The following is a 19029-nucleotide window of genomic DNA, read 5'->3' on the forward strand; positions in this document are numbered from 1 at the left end:
TCAACTTCCATTATGTAACTTATTAACACAGCGTCTGAAATTTTACAAATCTTACTACATCAAAAAAAGAAAAAAATTTCATTGCAGGTAAATTCGATGTTTCAGAATTAGAAACTATACTTTAGGAAATCTTTGACGATGGAATAATTCAGAAAGAAATGATTGTATGGGCTGGTCGCTTTTGGAGATTCTAAATGATCACCCTTATCAGCCAGCTGATATAATATTCGCAGATCTTGTAATGCGACATAATAATATAGCTCGGGGAGGACATAGTCATGCGATTTTATCCAATTCGTCGAATAGTTAGGGTAGTTTAAAACGGTTTCAGGGCGCACGCCTACGGAATTCTAGATTATGTACACATACCTCGAGTCTGTTGTTCGATGATGCTCAGTCGGAATTTTGCTTCCGTCTCGTTGATTCTTCGTTGTGACTCTGACTCGCATCTGTTCGAGGCATGTCATCTCTGATCGTGCAATATCGAGGACATTCCTCCGTTAAACAGTTTAGGTTCGAACAGGCGATTATCAATTAGAAAAATCGAAGGTGATTTCTCTGAATCGGAGAGAAGAATGTTGATGAAACGTCGAAGATTCAACAGGTACTAGAAGAGATCTAATTGCACAGCGTGCAGACTGCTGTTAATACGATTTTTTATTGAGATAAAGATCTATTTTTTTCTTTTTTTTTTTTTTGGAACACTTTTAATAACTGCTATCGAATCTTGTAAGCTGATCCAGGATAAAATAACGTTGACCTCTTCGGGCTCGTTCTTCCTTCAACAAACTCTACTGCAATGAAGCGAAATTGAAGACCAACGGAGTGCATCAGTGCAGACAGTGCGACCTACAGATTTGCAAGTGCGCTACATGAAAGCAAACGATGAGGCGCTATCGAATTTGGAGCCGACCAGCTCGGATAAAACGGACAAGAATGAAGAACAACCTGTGGTGGACGAACCGCTAGATAACAACCCGAAACCAACGCTAGACATTGTATCAGATGCGAATATAGTTCAAGGTTATGACCCAAAAACTATTTTTTATCCTCCATTCACCAACGTATACTTTAACATCGTTTGTGTCATACAGGAACAGTTCAGTCGAGCTTAGAACTTCCACCGACGTTGCACGAACGATTTATGCGAATCAAGCAAATAGTGAAAGATGCCATAGCTGCGCATCACACGTTTATGGTGTATGGAAGGGCGCGAGTGATTCGTGAATGTATGCTAAGACGAGGATGGTGCGAAAAGTTCTTCAAAAAGAGTACCAATGGTATTTCAATCGTTTCGTGAATTTTTTCAATTTTGTATTTTACCTTTGGTATTATATAAGTTGACTTTCTTAGGCGAACAACATTTTAACGTGGATGCAAGTCCTGTCGTATTGTTGGCTGGTATCGGCGATTTAAGGGATCAACAAAGCGAGCGCCAATTGATCTCTAGAATGCTCACTAATCACACCGTGGATTTTCTATGGAACACAGGATCGGAATGGCCCGGTTGGCCAGCACAGGACAACAAAACGACGATTTTTAACAGATATTGTCGGGCAGGATTCACGTCGAAGGTACCTGAAGTGGCCTTGCCTGATTTCTTTCAGTCATGTGAAACACACTTTGTACGAGGATAATATATGCTTGTAAGAAAATCGATTGCCTTAGGTGGGTTTATGTTCGAACGTCAGACAAATGCACTGGTATTACGAGGCTGGAGTGGCGAACACACTTTTTCCACGTTGCTATAATTTATGCCAAGGCGATCAGATGCACGCTTTCGTCGAAGACTTTCGGTGAATCATAGCTATTATTCGCACAAATCTTCCTACTTTTCAACATCTTGATTTTCATTTTATTATCTATATTTCGTATAGATTCACAGCATGTCTAGGTCTGTTAAAATGGTTAGTTAATAAGATCAACAACGAAGGTGAAAACGCAGTTAGAGCACCGACTGGCACGGTGCCCTTGAAGGCGTTAGAGTTCGCAATTAAACGATGCAGCGATTACATTAGCGCACAGTCGCACGAGGATATCGACCAAGAAATCGAAAGGGTTTGGGTGCATCAATGGGATCAGTTTATCAGCTGGTACTATCAAATCGTTCATGGCCACGCTCTCTTTGTTCGAAACAATGTGCCATTTCAAGTAAGCAACTCGATTTCGATCGAATCGCTGACAAGTAAAGTCATGGGAACTATATTAATTTAGCACGGTGTGAACAGAAATTCTTCTTGGCGTCGAAGCATATCCTGAAGAAGATGAAGAAGTACTGGCCACAAATCGATATGGACGGTGTGATGAACGTGTGGATCATGAAACCGGGAAATAAAAGCCGAGGTCGAGGAATCGTTCTCCTGAATAAACTGGAAGATGTCATGGCGAAGATGAATCCATCGAATAAATCAGACACGCGCTATGTCGTACAAAAATACATTGGTAATTGCTTCAGCCTTTAAAAATTATCGATCGGTGCATTATGATCTGGATGAATGTAGTTTTAATTAACACACGTTGTTCCCTTTTTTATAGAACGGCCATTACTCATACACAACACTAAATTCGATATCAGACAATGGTTCGTCATTACCTGCGCCCAGCCCTTAACTCTTTGGATATACAAGTAATTTGTTAGCTATAATTTATAGTACATTGTAGTTAAGTAAGTACAGGTATGCATAACTTGAAACAATTTCGGTTCCGTGCCACGTTATCTCATGCTTGTAAGTATCCGTATCGTGTAATTATTGTGCGGAAAACGCATTGCGATTATCGTCAATGTACGTTTAAAATAGTTCTCAAAGCAGAAAGAAGCAACTTGCTAATATGCATTTAAAATTATAACTGGCTAATTCATTACTCTTAAACAAGTTATAGGAAATTACCAGTCACGAGTTCACGTTCTGCAAAACCGATCTTATCTAACCCAGTTTGCGTAAATGGGCTTCCTATTATTGTATTCATCGAGCGATATATTCGACATGCGAATCCTATGAGCAACACGATCCATCGAAAAAGGGGATAGTAATATAGCATCCTCTTGTTCGCAGGGAAAGTTACCTGCGATTCTGCTCCCAGAAATTCAGTTTGACGGACTTCCACGAGTCGATTCATCTGTGCAATCACGCGATCCAGTGCAAGTACACGAATTGCGGCGATAGAAATGCTGCGTTGCCCTCGGATAATATGTGGGATGCTACGACCTTCAAAGAGTTTCTCAAGTATGATGCACTTCGATTCAGTCGCGTGATCAGATTGAAATTTGCAACTGACGAAACTCCAACAGATCTCAAGGACACGACAAAGCGTGGGACGATATAATCTATCCTGGAATGAAGCAAGGCCTGGTTGGCTCTTTGCTAGCTAGTCAAGAAGCTATGGATCGTCGAAAAAATAGTTTCGAACTCTATGGCGCTGACTTTATGGTTATGGATGACTTTTCCGTATGGCTGATCGAAATCAATAGTCATCCTGACATGAGTTACTCGAGCAAAGTTACGACACGCCTGTGCAGGCAAGTTCTCGAGGACACCATAAAAGGTGCTTGAAACTTTCTATATGTTTATACGAGTGCTAGGCTTGCTTTCTTATGCTATGTGGGTTTCCGCAGTGGTTATAGATTATCGGGAAGATAAAAACGTTGATACAGGACACTTTGAGTTGGCTTACAAACAAAGGATGCCAAGTTGTCAACCATACTTAGGCGCAGCTCTATCTCTTCAAGGGACTAGAATAACTACTTGTGGGAAGAAAGCCAATTTGAATAATCAGGAATCGAAAGTTAGTCTCGTTTCGAAGTCCCCGATGGTAGGCATCAAAAGAAAATCGAAGAATTATAAATAATTTCTTAATTTTACGAGCCTTACAGGATGCCATCCGAAAGTTAGAAATTATTTGCGATAACCATCTTTTATCAGATATTATAGAGATATTAGTACAGAAAAAAAACATGAAACTATTGATATATATTAAGCATTATTATATAACTAAAAAGTGACGCTATTGTGTATGAATTTATATTTATCCGTCGTTAAATGAAAATAATCGTAGACTTGTTTAACGAAGAAGAAATCGACTGTGCACAATCAAATCGGTCCAGTGATCGTAGATTTGATCGAAGAATTAGAAATACAGCTTGACCAAGAATTTTACGCTTACTACAAAGTGGACTCGCCTAAGTTAAGGCAAGCTCTACCAACGAGTGCACCTCCAAAGCCCTTAATAACCGCTGTGCTGATCGATAAGCAGGAATCGACCGTGAAAAGTGCACCTGTGGTTGGCCCGGTACCCAACGTTAAGTCAAAATTCCCTACATCGGTTCAGGTACGTACTACAATGATTAAATCGCGTAATTAGTAGGTGATTTTATTAAAAAAAAAAAACGATTGTATATTAGGAAAAAATTGGCAATAATCAGAAACATATAGCGCGTATGCCGAGAAAACCTCACACTTTCGCTGGATCAGATAGCAGTAAGGCAGAATCATCTCCGATATCACAATCTTTGGTTACCAAGATTATGGCTTTTCAGAAGCAATCTACAAAATTGGTTCCAAAAATAGAAAAACCTTTGAAGTCAAGCAATGATAAGGTAGATGTAATTTTATAAGACTTACCGCCATATCTTATTCTGGATAATATTCTCTCTATATGCGTTAGATAATTAAGACGGTGATACGAGATGCCATTAAAAAGTACAAGAAGAATACTCCTCATCTGTCCACCATAACTCAGGAGACACCAACGTTGCCGTCTCTTCTAACTACAAACAAAGTTGGTCAAGCAGTGAACGTGAAAAATAAAAATCGTAACGTCCCAAAAAAATATCCTCGTCAAAAGAAGAATAAGATTTTATCAGACATCACGGACATGTACGCCGTTGGTTTAAGGTTAACTAAGTGATTGAAAATGTCTTTGTGATCTGCACTCGTTACTCTTCCATTGTTGATCTATCCTTAGAGTCTATATTTGAACGTATATTTGAACTGAACTGTAAATGATCAATAAAAAACTATACTACCGACCGTTAAGATCTTCCGATTTTTTATTCCCTGTAAGAAAATACCGAAACAAAATCAAATCGACTTCTTCAAATCGAAAAAAAACATGATTTGACATTAATTAACCAACATCAATGGCAACTTAAAAAAAAAATCAAAATTATTAAAGTGGAACAGTCAGACAAATGGAGGCCATCGTTCTCCAAAAATTCTCCTCTAAATTCGATGATTAGCTGTAAAAAAATTAAGCGATATACGTTCTTTTTGTCCATACTTGTCACGTGGAATGGAGTACGTCGACTCATCTTGGAATTCTGGAGGTACTGCAACCGCCAACAGTGAAGATGATTTTCAATGCACATTTTTTCGACGATCCAAACGCAAAATAAAGGTACGATATATTGCGAAAGTCAACTCTTAAAAGCCATCGTTAAGTAAAAGAAATCATGTTAATGTCATGATGCAACAAATTTTAAACCGATACATCTGTTTTTATTTAAATTAAATTTCATCAAATCAAATAGATCATACTGTGATAATATCATTAAGGATGACTGCTATTATCAGCCACGGTGTATGAGCGTTTAGGGAAGAACAACTAACCGTTCTACACATTCGAAATCCAACAATGGCAAGAAAAACTTGAACCTTAATAAAAAAAAGTTTGTGAACGAATACAGCACAGTCTGTACTGATAAAATGTTAGAAAATGTCTGGTCTTATAAAACAGGTCTCGCCTGTTCGGATTGTCCGATGAGTTCTCTCTAGTTTGCTCAGAACACAAGCTGATTGGCTGTTGTCAAACATTAGTTTTTCAACCAACAGCATCCTTTACTCGTCTTCAAAGGTAAAGGTAAGGTAAGGTGGTAGCAGAATTGACGCGAGGTGTTCGATTTCGGAAACGTGCGAATACCTCACGTGGTTCCTTTAATATTATTCCGGACGGAACAATATTAAAACAAAATTCCTCGGTGCTATGAAACTTCATGTCTTTAGAAGGCGAATCTTGTCGTTTAACTTGTCGGTCTACTAGATTACTCTAATTTTCCCTTACCAGCCAGGCACCTGTCACTCGCGGTGGTCAGACGAAAATTCGATCTCGTTCAATTTGTCCGACACTTGCACCGATTCGGAAAGCGAGTTTGACGAACAAGTGCACTCAACACCGTACCTACCAACGAACTCCAGTGGCACGTACACGAACGATGATCACATTTCCAAGCCTGACGGAAAAGCACTCGATGCACCGAGAGTAACATTTAATCAAACGTTATACATCCACTCAGACAGAAGCCTGAAATCCTGTTTGCAGAAAGGATCGATGCGAAGAGAAATTGAAAACGGTTTCACACAAATCGTACGGTTAACGAAAAAGAGAAACTGCTTGAGAGAGAAAAATGATTCGAAGAATAACTATTGCACGAGATTCTGTACGTCACGATTTCCTACGAAATGTGAGAAACAAATAGCGTTGAAAGACAAAATGTTTCTTGAAGAACGTATGAAAAATAGTAGAAACGTGCAGTCAGGTAAAATTTGAAGGAGATTTAATTTCTTTTCTTTCTATATTATTTTTGTAACGTGTTTCATATATTCCAAGGCATACAAAGTATTCTTCGTGGTACTAAAAGGTCATACGATCCCACGAGTATCGCACAGGACGACAGAAATATTTACAAAAGAAAGAAACTGATTGAAAATAGAATCGTGAAGAATAGACGTTTGCTGAAATCTGTAGCAGAAGTGATACGTGAGATGAGTGTACAAATTCCTCTTCGAATGGACTTTGATTCGATCCAAAGTATCAAGAATACAGCTGCAGAGACTGATCTGACGAGATTGGAAGGAGATAAAATACAAGCGAAAAAACCGGAAAAAATTGAGAACAGTCAAGCTATTAAGGTCGAATTGCAAAGGCCAATTTTTAAAAAGACCAACGTGGAAAAATTGTTGGACGACTCCATGCGTGAAGCCGTGAAAAAATATAGAGCATGCAGAAATACGTGGGATAGTATAAAAAAAGAACAATTTATAAAAGCCTAATAAAAAAAAGAAAAACATTTTGTTTACTCCAAATCATGAACATAGAGCAATATCGAAGCACACTTATCGATTGTCAATATCATCATCGAATGATGTCATTTTTGAACGAAAGTTTGTCAACTAAATTGAGATGTAGAAAGATTGACGCGACTAAAACATGTTAAAGTATAAAAATATACAAATTTGTTATTGAAAATATTCCACGATGCGACAAAAGAATGATTATATAATTGTTTCGCAAAACGACAAACAAATAAGTCAAAACGTAGATCTCATTACAAATTCTAACTATGGATTATCTGACATCCAAGGAGACTTTAAAATATCAAAAAATGAAAAATATAAATTAGAAGACTCGAACGTTGTAAAAACTATTAAAACGCGCAAATGGCAAATTGTGTTAACCTCTCCCGATTGTTCGATTAAAGAGCACTGTCAAGGTTGGCAGGTACGAAAGAGTTGAATTAAAAAGTCCAACAGAATTTTCGACTATTACAAAACACATAAAAATATTATTTCGCAAAATTTTTTGTAAGATATATTCAAAAGATCCAAAGGAAATCGGAGAGGAATCAAAGATAATTGTAAGAGTTTCCGATTCTATAATGATTACGAACGTAGAGCCTGTAAGAACCGCGAACGTCGAGATTCTTTGCAACCGCGATGATCTCGACGATCTACTGGAAGAAGAGGAGAAAGAAAACGTGAACACATACGGCAAGATCATCCTCAGGGAATACTTGAGTCTTCTTTCCGCTGAGGACACAAAGATCAATTTCATCCTAAAGGTTCTGACAAAGGCAGTAAACGAACATAAAATTTTCGTGATTTATGGCACTTTCCCAGTGCTAAGAAAGCCTCTAGGAAGAAGAAACTGGATAGAGAAAAGGTTCATCAGAAGAATGCTCTCAATGTCACCGGAAATCTCGGAAGGTTGCTGATAGAAATTCATTCCATTTGTTATAAAAGCGACAAATATACATACGTTCTTTATCTTTCAGCTGGCTTGGAAACGATTGAAAAATTATTACGTTATCCTGCCAATTTTATATGGTCCACTAATAAAAGAGTAGCTGTTAGAACAGAAGAAAGAACCATAATTAATAAATTCTCCGGATGCTATTTCACATCAAAGGTTACTTATAGCAAGTGATTTTCTAATATCCATAATCTTTTTTCGTTCGGAAGGTATGAAGAAACTATTGGAAACTATGTTAAAATAATTTCAGATCGATATGTGCAATAATCTAGAAAATATTTCTTGGTTCTATGAAACTGGCGTGTCAAACGTACAATTTCCACGATGTTACAATGTTTATCAGGTTCGTATACGATTTTTCATTTTGATGGTAATAAAAACATGTCACAAGTGTACAGCCTGTGCAGATAAAGGAATTCGTGCAAGATTTTTACATCACAGCTTGCATGGGAATTCTCAAGTGGTTCTTGTTCTTGGCCAGCATCGCTGGACCAAATGCTGTTTGGTCCCAAGACGGCACTGTCCCTATCAAAGCAGTTTTATTCGCTCTTGAACGATGCGCGGAATACATAAGGTTTTAAAAAAACAAAGTAAAATACTCTCGAGGCATTTTCTATCGAATCGAAATAAATTGTAGCATCTGCGCGCACGAGGACATTGATGGACAGAGTTATAAAGACATATCGATTTCTAATTGGAATCAATTTTTATCGTGGTACGAAAGACTTTTGCATAAACGAGAAATATTGGAGAAGAATGATGGCATAGATATCGAAGTATGCAATTAATATAAAATCAAAACGATGGTAGATTATATTGAAAATTTTTCGTTAGGAACTATTACGATTCACCGCAAATATGATAAAAGAAATGATAGAGTGTCGTCCTCAGAGTCAAATTGATGGAATGCAGAATGTCTGGATTTTAAAACCAGGTGACAAGAGCTTGGGTAAAGGTATAATTCTTAAGAATTCATTGCAAGACATACTAAGCAAGATAAATCAAGCTGCTAAGGAATGCATGCAGTATGTCGTACAAAAGTACATAGGTCAGTTTTTTGTTTAGTAGCGGCGGTAACAGAAAAATAACAGAATAAATTAGATTCATAATTAATCATATTTAGAACGACCTCTACTCGTTTATAAAACGAAAGTTGATATTAGACAGTGGTTCTTAATAACCAGCACGCAACCCCTTACAGTCTGGATGTACAAGTATCGATCTCTTTCAACCTTTCAACAACTTGTTTTGTTTAGCAATTCTTCACAGAATTATTTGTTTTGAAGGGATATTCTGCTTCGTTTCGCGTCGAAAGATTTTACTCTCGACAATTTCCACGAATCGATTCATTTATGTAACACGACTGTGCAGTTGAAGTACAGAAAGACAATAAAACAGAACGCACAGATACCCAGCGAACTTCACTGGAACCTTCAGAAATTCAAGGAATACTTGAAGTATGCATTTTATATCGACCCTTAAAGAAACCTCGAGCAATTACTCGATTGTCTGCCGTTTCTCAGAAATACCGACCGAGAATCAGCATGGGAGGGACTCATTAAACCAGGTATCAAGCAAAATTTAATTGGCGCACTTCTGGCATCCCAAGAAAATATGGTCAATCGAAAAAACAGTTTTCAATTATACGGCGCTGATTTTTTAATAATGGATGACCTATCGGTCTGGTTAATCGAAATAAATACAAACCCACGATTGCATCCTCCGAGCAGTACTGTTACCGAGGAACTTTATCCAGAAATAATAGAAGACACTATTAAAGGTAATTATTGGATTTGTATTATATAATTTTTACCTTGTGTACACCGGATTAAACGAAACATGATTATGTCCATTTCAAGTGGTTATAGATCGTCGTAAAAATAAAAAAGCTCCTCGTGGTAAGTTCGAGTGCATCTTCAAACAACGCAGTCCATTTTACGGGAACGTTTTAGGGAAAGGGGCAAGCCTTGGAATTCGCGGCAAGGCACTACTTTCAACAGCAAATTCACCTCGGAAACTATAAAAAAAAGATATCAGCTTTTCATATAAAAAAATATCCCTGTAGGATGACAAAGGACAATTAAATAAGATTTAATAAAAACGTGTTTATTTTACAAGTAACAATGTTTTTAGGTATACAATCCTATACGAACAGATCTTTTTTCGTTATATCAATACATCTCTATACACAAATGCGCACAAGATATACTGGTCCAAGTCCAAGATATACTCTTGCATTCATATGTTTTTATACGTACAAAATGATTCATTCAACATTGCATTTGTTTTTTCATATTCCTTATTTTAATTTTGATTAGAAAGAACATGTTTACGTCAGTTTTTCTTTATTTTTCGTTGACAAAACAAATTCTATATTAGGTTCTAAACGTATGCATAGTCCATTACGATTCTCGATTTAGTATACTAGAGAATATACTAGCTCTTCTGTTACTATTTCCCCGAAATATCTTTGTGTATTATGTGTTACAAATGCACAATAATTATCTATTTACGTAGAAAATTCTTTTATGCACTTGCATTTAGTTACAAAATCTATTTGGTCGTACTCATAATGTGACCATCTGAAAATTTTCAATTGTAATCGAATTTAAAAACGCGAACACTATAAATACGATTCTCATTTCTTTAATATATCTAACTGAAATAAAATTATTCTTTGTAGAGTATAATTACGATGGAACGACAATATATGAACTGCATTTGCAATTTATAGAACACACCTAACTAGGCTAGACTACACCTTCGTCAAACAGATCGAGCATACCTGTACAGAATGTATACCGTTATAGAGTAGAAAAATTTACGACAAACACGTGGATGAATACAAATTTTGCCTCTATTATGTCCCTGCCATAAAAAGAAATCCTTCGTCTGTATTGACATCGGTGTAGTCTCACACAGGTAAAATCCCACCTGCATCGGGCTTCGAAATCTGGCAAGTATAGAATTAATTATTCAATTCTGATGTACGTATTATCATCATAATTAAATAAAAAAATTCAACGTCGCTTGATTTCGATAATTTTCGCAAATACATTCGGAGCGAGCTTTGGATCTTGTTGCTGCATTATACATGTACATATGTAAGGGCAGCTCATGACGAATGTTCTTATGGAACATGAATAATTCCAAAATCGATAAGATGTATAAATATCACATGTAAAACTGCACGAAATGAGACAGACTCACGTAACTGGCTTTAGCGTAAAGGACAATTTAGGCCTCGAGTTGTTCTTCCCGAGGATTTTCTTCTGTTCCTCTTTAACACGCTTTTCATGTTCTTTCCTCATTCTTTGCCTTTCTTCTTCCATTAAACGTTGCTGTTCGACCATGGCCAATCTTTCCTCAGCCTATTGAAGGGTGGGTTCGTTTAAAATACCAGTCTACGAACGATCTAGACCACTAGAAACTCACCAGTTTCTTCTGAGCTTCCTCTATTTTTCTGTTGTTCTCCTCCATGATCCTCTCTAGTTCCTCACGCTTCTTCCGCTCTTCCTCCTACAACGACAATGGAATCTATTTACACGAAGCAATGATGGTGTTGCTCACCAGCTGTTGTTACACCATTCATATCCAAAAATCATAGTGCCGCTATGCCAACAGCCTAGTGTTATACATCCTAAGAACCATTGTTTTTTATATGGGAAAAATAGTCGGGAATATATATGAAATTTCGAGATCGGGTTTTAAAGAATTAGGATGGCTTGTTGAGACAAAAGTAACGGAGGATGTATATAAACCCAGTTCCTTCGTTTGGATTAAATGAGCTCCTCTTAGTTCCCAGCGAATGCTGTTTATTGACAGATTCCCCAGATGGAAATACGACGACTTAGGATGCCACTTGAAAGTGAAAAAACGTGAATTATGATTCTGAATCAATTCACTGTGCATGCAAAAGAACGTACAGAAAATTGCAACTCTCCTTGCTTAAACGCGACACGTCGAGTAATTTTGTTAAGTGCAGGATAAAATCTAAATGCAGTAAGTGTAAGAATATTTTATTAAGAAAACGAACAAAAAAAAGTTTGAAAAAAAAAAATTAAGAACATTTCACAAAGAATAATGATTATTGTTCATGTATCTTCGATAATGGCTGATGTGCATTTGAAAAAAAAGAGATGGAAAACGTATTAAAAAAAATATTTACGAACGAGTGGTGCCATCCGCCCCGACCTGTCGAAGTATGCGTTGTGTCCCAGGTACTAATATATAGCAAATCTAAAATAATCCCTAATATTGTCTTTCCGATATATAGTGTTTAAACAAAGAATGATAATAATAATATCGGTATAAAATGAATTATGAATATATAAATTGGATAATACCTGAATGAAGCTCACGCCAGCACGTAGGGGATGCCTTCTTCATCGACAATCACTCAGCAGTGAGTAAAAAACCGGCATCTTCTGTTGGTAGTCAGTAAGGAAGGTGACCTATATATTGCTAGGTCGTGCTTTGTTGCTATGGGATTCTAATTCTGCCCTTTAAGGTCTACCTCTCCCTTTCTAATTAAATTTCTCCCAAACTTGTTCACATATTCAGTGCAAACTCAATGTGCAAAGCAATAAGGATATAAGTATGGTCAACTTGTAATCAGGGTCGCTGTCCATTTGACCGGAACGTGCTGATTTTCCGGGGGTGAAAATAACCAATTGTGCATATACATAAAAATCATAGTAGAAGAAAACTCCTACTCGTATTTAAAGGAAAATGAAGATTCGTATTTAAGAAAGTATAAGTACTTAAAGACGAGCATGTAAATATCATTTTATTTAAGTACTTAAAATCATTGCCAATTAGATCAAATAACAGGACCCCGTCTTGTAATTCATAGAATATTGGTTATACTAAATTAAAGCTGTTAGAAGAGCTTAGAATAGCAAAGTTACGGGATAGAATAAATGTTTCTTTTCATTATCATTAAAATCTATTAGCAATTCTATCATTTATTTCCATTATAATATGCAAACCTCTTCAAAAGAGCATTTTATCAAGAATGGTAAACTAGATATACTATTTTCTATTTTCAGATATAGAAGTAATCATACAATATTATTCATCTTATATTTTAAAAAGATTCTATGATTATTAAAAGAAAAAATAGAATATCTATTAAAAAGGACGAAATCTAATTCGCAATTTTTATTTCTATAAATGTAAGAATATCATTGTTATTGTACCGCCAAAATAAAGTTAAAAAAAATTATGCAATCATATTCTTAAAGATAAAATTTGATGAGATTTTTCATAAAAAAGTTTGAACAACTTTTTAAATCTATTGTTTCACTGACAGCAAAAACTGTTCAGGGAAAAATATCACTTTCCTATAGTTTCATAGAAAAATAACTTTATTTCAAACTTACGATTCTTTTTTTCTGCTTAGCAAGTTACAAAGTTTGGGATCACTAACTTTAAGTAATTGGATGCTTCTTTCTCTACTCTTTAAGAGATTAAACGATGCGATTATGTGGACATTCAGACACGCGGATATAAACTAGATCAATAAGTAATTAGGTCTGCTAGATTGTCAGGTACAACGATTGTAAAAGTAGCGAGAAAAAACGCAGTTAGTGCATTCGAACGCAACTTCTTCAATAGTAGATACGACTGGCAATCGAAATATTGTGTGATGAAAGGTATTAATGTTGTACAAATATATAAATATATACATGGTAGAAATACAATATTCTGTTCATAAATATCCGATACATGCGCCTATAATAGCAAAATTCTTTCCACAAAAGAAAGTATACATTCCCAACAACGCGACCTCAGTGGATGTTGGGAAGTCGAAGCAATGTGGCTTTTTAATAATAATTTTTCTCATAGTTATCAACCACAATGCTTCAAGCCCAAACGCTGTGATCGCGAAATAGAGGCATAAAATAGCGCTACAATCACACATGTTAGTTTCACCATAGATATGTTCAATTAGTAACATTTATATAATTTTTGGAATGTCCAATTAGAATTTTCTAATTCTTTTTTACGTCAAAACGCGCAAACATATAGTACCCTAACCTCTCTTTATAGTTTTCAAAAACATTTAAATTAAATTGCATCTTACCAGTCAAGCTATTAAATTATAAAATACATTTCCTCTATTATATATTTAATTCATATTATAGTCCTGCATTTACCAAAATATATCATCTATTTATGTATAAAAATAATGCAAGGATAGAGCACCAGGCTTATTTCCTGTTGATCGAAACAGCGCTTGGGCTAACACTGGCCAATGTTTCTCTGGATTGGTCTTACCTCTCTTCGTTTCTCCTCCTCACGAAGCTTTGCTTGTCTCCATTCCATTTCCTCCATCATTTGACGCTCCATAGCCCTTTTAGCTTCTTCTACTCTCCTTTGTACTTCAGCTTCTATTTCCTCCTTACGCTTTTCTAGCTCTTCCTCCACCCTCTTCTGCACTAATTCTTCTATTCGCTTTGCAGCTTCTTCTTCAACCATTTTTTGCTCTACTTCACGCTGCCTTCTGTAAGCACAGAAATATTTTGTTGTTCTAATGCTACAGGAGTAGCACACACTTTCCAAATATGTTTACTTCTTTGCCAAATTTTATTCAACAATCTATAAATATAACCATATGAAATGTATTCATTTGATTTAATCAAATACAATGCACTTTAGTTAATAAAGCATAAAAATATATTTAGAATACTAGTACATAATATTGTATGTGTAAAGAGAAAGAGAGAGAGAGTGTGTGTGTGTGTGTGTGTATGTGTTTATATTTATGAAATTCTAAGATGTATAGTATCTATTAAACTATCGGAAACTTATGTATATACATATATGACATAATTGACCCACCACCATGAGATAGTTATACAATCTTACCCAACTGCACTTGCGGTGAAGATTTTGTTCGATAATTCTTTCTTTTTCCTGACAACATAATTATAAATAAAAAAAACGTATACCAATAAAATCAAAATATATAAAAAAATTCTTTTTTATTAATTAAAAATTAAGTAAAAGCATTAAAATTTTTTTATATTTTGTCTATTATACAAAGACTAAATATGGAATATAATCCTCAGGTATAAGTACCTTAACATCAAGTGCATATGGAAATAATAAAATAATCTAATATGTTATCCTCTATAATATCATAATATTTTGTTTAAAATAAAAATATTACAGATAACTATTGTTAGTCAAGGCATATTTATTAAATAGAAGCAAGTAAATCAAACAAAATAATAATCAATCTATAATAGTTAATTACCTTTGACGTTCCATTTCTGCAAGCCTCTCCACCTCATCCATTTTGCGATCCCTGTCTCTGTATGAACGTTTCTTATGACTGACAATGTGTACATCATCCGAAGCATCTGAGCCTGAACTAGAGGATGCAGAATGGGATCGTTTCCTGTGTGCATAAATGCGTTCAAATTTTATAGAAACAGCAAGATAAATGGGCTTGAAACCCGTCTACTACATTGCAACATTTATTAATAGAATGTTGGTAACAACGTATTAAGATATATACAACGATAGAAGACATAAATCTTTAATCAGACGTAACATGTATTCGAGCCAAAGATTTCTTCTATCGAATGTGTGTATAGCAAAATGGCGGAAAACTCAATAGAACGAAACGATTCCAATATGCATATATTCGATAACAAAGTAAAATATATTACCTTGATTTAGAACTACGTTCTTTTGGCTTGTCGGAGTACTTGTTGTTCGAGTGCTTTTCACGTGATTTTGAGCGTTTCCTCGAATGCTTACTCTTATGACGCCGTCTACTAGGAGATTTTGTCCTGGATCTAGAGCGGCCCATTTCAATGAGCTTTACTGTCTTTTCCGAATAATTATTTAAAAAACTATGAATATACTAATCACTAAGAATGTAGCTACACATGAAAATAACCGAACACTACGCGAATACCGCAACAGAATAACAAACCAATCACTGATAACATGTACACCGCACCACTCACTTATGCCGAAGCTCTGGTAGCCATGATCAATTTAGCTTTCAAGATGGAGTATAATAACGAAATAGATAGCGCTCTTTTCGAGGAGCTCAAAACGAAATTTCAAAGACAGAAATCGTGTAGGGAGCAATAGATAGTTAGCGAAAAAGGAAACGAGGGAAGCGACTGACCATAGTAGCTTCAACAAAATTATATTTGAGAGTTATATGGGTGCACGCACGAAAAAGACTATTTAATAAAAAAAAATTGATTCCCTTTATTTCCTACTCACAACATTACGCACGAATGGTCGAACTATCTCTGTATCTGTCTTTCAATTTTCGTTTTCAGTTTCTCCGATGTAAGTGCAATCTATCGGTATAACTACAATACAGTTTTACGAAGCACATATAACATCCGTCACAGATTTCTTCCAACAAAATTTTAAGTAATATCTAAGTATAACTCATACAAATTATACTTCTTATATATTTTCACATTATTTTACTTTCGTACTTATTTATTTATCGTTTTTATTATTCAACAAAATACTACAAAATACATATCTTAAATTCTCACATTCAAATTTTGCGCTAAAATTTCATTCGTATTCCGCCAATCAGAGTACAGAACTAGGATTGTAATTTTTACAATTTCTAACTATAATTTCTCGTGATATATAGAGTAAAGTATGTACATAAATTTCCATGCGTGTGCCGTTTAGTTACAAGCAACCACAACCAGGGGAAGGGAGTGGTGTAACACAAAATACTTAAGATCGTTAAAAGGTTAAACTGAAAATGGGATAGCATGGTATAAGTATGACGTGACAGAAAGTGACCCAATGAAACGAACGATTCTGGAATGTGATTGGTTCGCGCGTCTTCCGAAATGGCGCGGCGTTCATTGGCAATGGCACCCGTTCACAGCTGTGTCGGCTGCGCGCGCATCTCATTCGGCTAGTTCCGCGACAGCAAAAATCAAGATGGCGCTCCTCTGTTTGCGGATAGTTCTGCGACGGATATAAATACGTGAAAAAAAAAACAGTGCAAGAAACGGTTACGAGTTATTGAATACATCGTGACGATTCGTATATAGGTATCATAGAGTGACAGTCGATTGGGTAACGCGTCGCGATAATTGTAAAGCACGGTTAGCCGGGTAAGCCGCCTGCGGTATTTGGAAGATCGGCGGAAGGTGCTGTCGGTGCCCACCTGAGGAATGCCAGATTATCCTCGGTGCAGCAACTCGTTTGGCAGGGAGATGGTAATCGCGTGACGGATCGCGTGTAAGTCGATCGAAAGTGTTTTGGTAGGTGGTCCCCCGGAAAGGTGTACGGTCGTGTTTGTTCCGTGACGTATGTGTGTCGCGGAGGGCTGTAAGACAGGTCGGTCGCGAGTGTCGTCGTCGTCACCGTCGTCGCCGTCGTCGCTATCGTCGTCGTGGTCCGACTCGTGTTCGTGTCTAGTGTGCCGCGAGTGGCGTTTTTCGCGGCTTCGATGTGCTCTCGTCCTCCCCTGGATTTCTGGACAGGCGAGATCAGCTGCTGCTGGAACAACTAGTCCGGCGGCTCTGGGAGACGATCCTCATCTACAGGAGCGGTGGGGCAAGGAGGTACCGGAAGCAGCCGCGAGTCCGGAAGCATAACGAAGAAGATGGCCTTCAACGAGGTAAGTTTCATTTCTGTATGACGTTATATGTATATCTTCTATCTTCCTATTTCGCTCGGTCGTTCGATTCCGTGGGCTGACCTCGCGACCCCCAAACGCCAATTCTAACCTAACCTCCGTTCCTGCGCACAGCTGGCATGTTATCAACTCTATCCCCTTCCTCTCTCTTGCATCTCTTCATTCTCATCCTTTCGTTCTCTTTCTAACCTTCTTCTCCTTCGTTTCTCTCGGGCAGCATGCCCGCTGCTTTTGTACTCCGTTCTACTGTTAAACGATCACGAGATGGATCAAAATCCCCACAATCCGGTTATCCTTTATAGTAACGTTACGATACACGTTTTTGGTAATCGTTTCGATTGGTCGACCCTGTACTTTGTACGTGCTACCAAAAATACAGCTAACGTGTTCATTTATTTAAATTTAAATTTAGTTCTATCACCTACTATCATTTTTACATTAATACATTTCCGTGACTCGTAAGAAACGTTGATATGTCGTAATTTCTGATGTTTTTACGTGTTTGTGGATAATATTTCTTGGAAAATAAGTATTATAAAAAAATACCATGTGATGTTTATACCATCTAATTCAGAGTAGAAAAAATATGCATTTCTATGATAAACAATATTGATTATTATGTATCGTATAAAGAAATTATCTCACGAGAGATTGCATTATTAATTTAACGTTTGATAGACAATTACATCATAGTATAATCTAGATACGAAAGAGAACTTGTTACTTACGTACACATTGTGACTTCGATGACATTGTATCACCGATTGTTTACGCCGTAACATTTCTTCCTAACGATATTGCGTAACCATACCCATAAAGAAACACGGGTTTCCACGACAGAGAAGGAAAATAAAAAGTGTTTCAATGTACCTGATTCTTGTGTAAGATGATACATCAGAACGGCGCATATTTCAGAGCCGCAACAGAATGGCGATATCGTTAACAAAAGGACTGTTGTAGATCGGTAAAATAAAAATGTATTTACACATATGGTAAATAGAGTGTTATCTATTCGATAATCTGGTCGAACAGTTTAAGATTATTTTTCGCCGACCTCCTATCGTTTTTGGTGACGCATGGTGCATGCAATCATGTAAGCTTTTTATCACGTGCTACTATTTATTTTTGCTGACTGTTCGGTGAACGAAAAGAGCGCTGACTAGTAATTAATATACCACGATCTAATTTCATCGACATAGTTGTACCGTGCAATACGAAACGGAGAAAACTTATACTGTGATCTGTAACCATAGGCGTGATTGCTGATTTTTTTTAATTAACACGCTGCAATGTGGCGTTATACTTCCGTGTCACGATTTCCGGTGAATACTAACACACTCAAGGCGTAATTTTTT

General features: G+C 36.5%; 4 protein-coding genes across 11 annotated transcripts in view; 3 read left to right on the forward strand and 1 right to left on the reverse strand.

Annotated features, from left to right (window-relative positions):
• Positions 1-374: 374 nt before the first annotated feature.
• On the forward strand, positions 375-7586 carry LOC122574198 (tubulin glycylase 3A-like). Of its 4 annotated transcripts, none has more exons than XR_006318939.1 (14): positions 375-1023; positions 1095-1280; positions 1354-1574; positions 1669-1796; positions 1878-2151; positions 2229-2442; positions 2536-2626; positions 3054-3224; positions 3290-3543; positions 3614-3810; positions 4054-4326; positions 4400-4594; positions 4663-6532; positions 6604-7586. XR_006318939.1 is itself a non-coding variant. In XM_043741477.1 (14 exons), the coding sequence occupies exons 2-14, from the start codon at positions 873-875 to the stop codon at positions 4903-4905; spliced, it is 2598 nt and encodes an 865-aa protein (XP_043597412.1). In that variant the 5' UTR covers positions 375-604; positions 735-872; the 3' UTR covers positions 4906-7586. The 4 variants fall into 4 exon arrangements, 3 of the variants coding, with proteins under 3 accessions (XP_043597412.1, XP_043597411.1, XP_043597413.1); XM_043741477.1 differs by having other exon boundaries at positions 375-604; positions 735-1023; positions 4663-7586; XM_043741476.1 differs by having other exon boundaries at positions 4663-7586.
• Positions 7587-7642: 56 nt separating this feature from the next.
• LOC122574207 (tubulin glycylase 3A-like) lies at positions 7643-11197 on the forward strand. Its single transcript, XM_043741506.1, has 10 exons — positions 7643-7979; positions 8048-8181; positions 8276-8368; positions 8424-8599; positions 8663-8801; positions 8860-9073; positions 9149-9239; positions 9312-9482; positions 9549-9805; positions 9885-11197. The coding sequence occupies exons 1-10, from the start codon at positions 7652-7654 to the stop codon at positions 10046-10048; spliced, it is 1767 nt and encodes a 588-aa protein (XP_043597441.1). The 5' UTR covers positions 7643-7651; the 3' UTR covers positions 10049-11197.
• Positions 10111-16322, reverse strand: LOC122574201 (UPF0430 protein CG31712-like). Of its 4 annotated transcripts, none has more exons than XM_043741489.1 (6): positions 15708-16322; positions 15290-15346; positions 14899-14946; positions 14308-14533; positions 11461-11544; positions 10111-11396 (listed from the first exon to the last, which is right to left on the reverse strand). In XM_043741489.1, the coding sequence occupies exons 1-6, from the start codon at positions 15848-15850 to the stop codon at positions 11232-11234; spliced, it is 723 nt and encodes a 240-aa protein (XP_043597424.1). In that variant the 5' UTR covers positions 15851-16322; the 3' UTR covers positions 10111-11231. The 4 variants fall into 4 exon arrangements, with proteins under 4 accessions (XP_043597424.1, XP_043597422.1, XP_043597425.1 ...); XM_043741487.1 differs by having other exon boundaries at positions 15290-15433; positions 15708-16315; XM_043741490.1 differs by lacking the exon at positions 14899-14946 and having other exon boundaries at positions 15708-16320.
• A 1027-nt stretch (positions 16323-17349) lies between these two features.
• The window catches only part of LOC122574199 (serine/threonine-protein kinase 25), a 115272-nt gene continuing 113592 nt past the window's right edge, over positions 17350-19029 (forward strand). For both annotated transcript variants that reach the window (XM_043741481.1, XM_043741483.1), the window contains exon 1: positions 17350-17656. Coding sequence is in view for 1 of the 2 variants with exons in the window: in XM_043741483.1 (XP_043597418.1) it covers positions 17642-17656 (15 nt within the window). In the remaining variant the exon portion in view is untranslated. The remainder of the gene's footprint in view (positions 17657-19029) is intronic.

Source organism: Bombus pyrosoma, linkage group LG13 (genome assembly GCF_014825855.1).
Source record: "Bombus pyrosoma isolate SC7728 linkage group LG13, ASM1482585v1, whole genome shotgun sequence".
Lineage (NCBI taxonomy): Eukaryota > Metazoa > Arthropoda > Insecta > Hymenoptera > Apidae > Bombus > Bombus pyrosoma.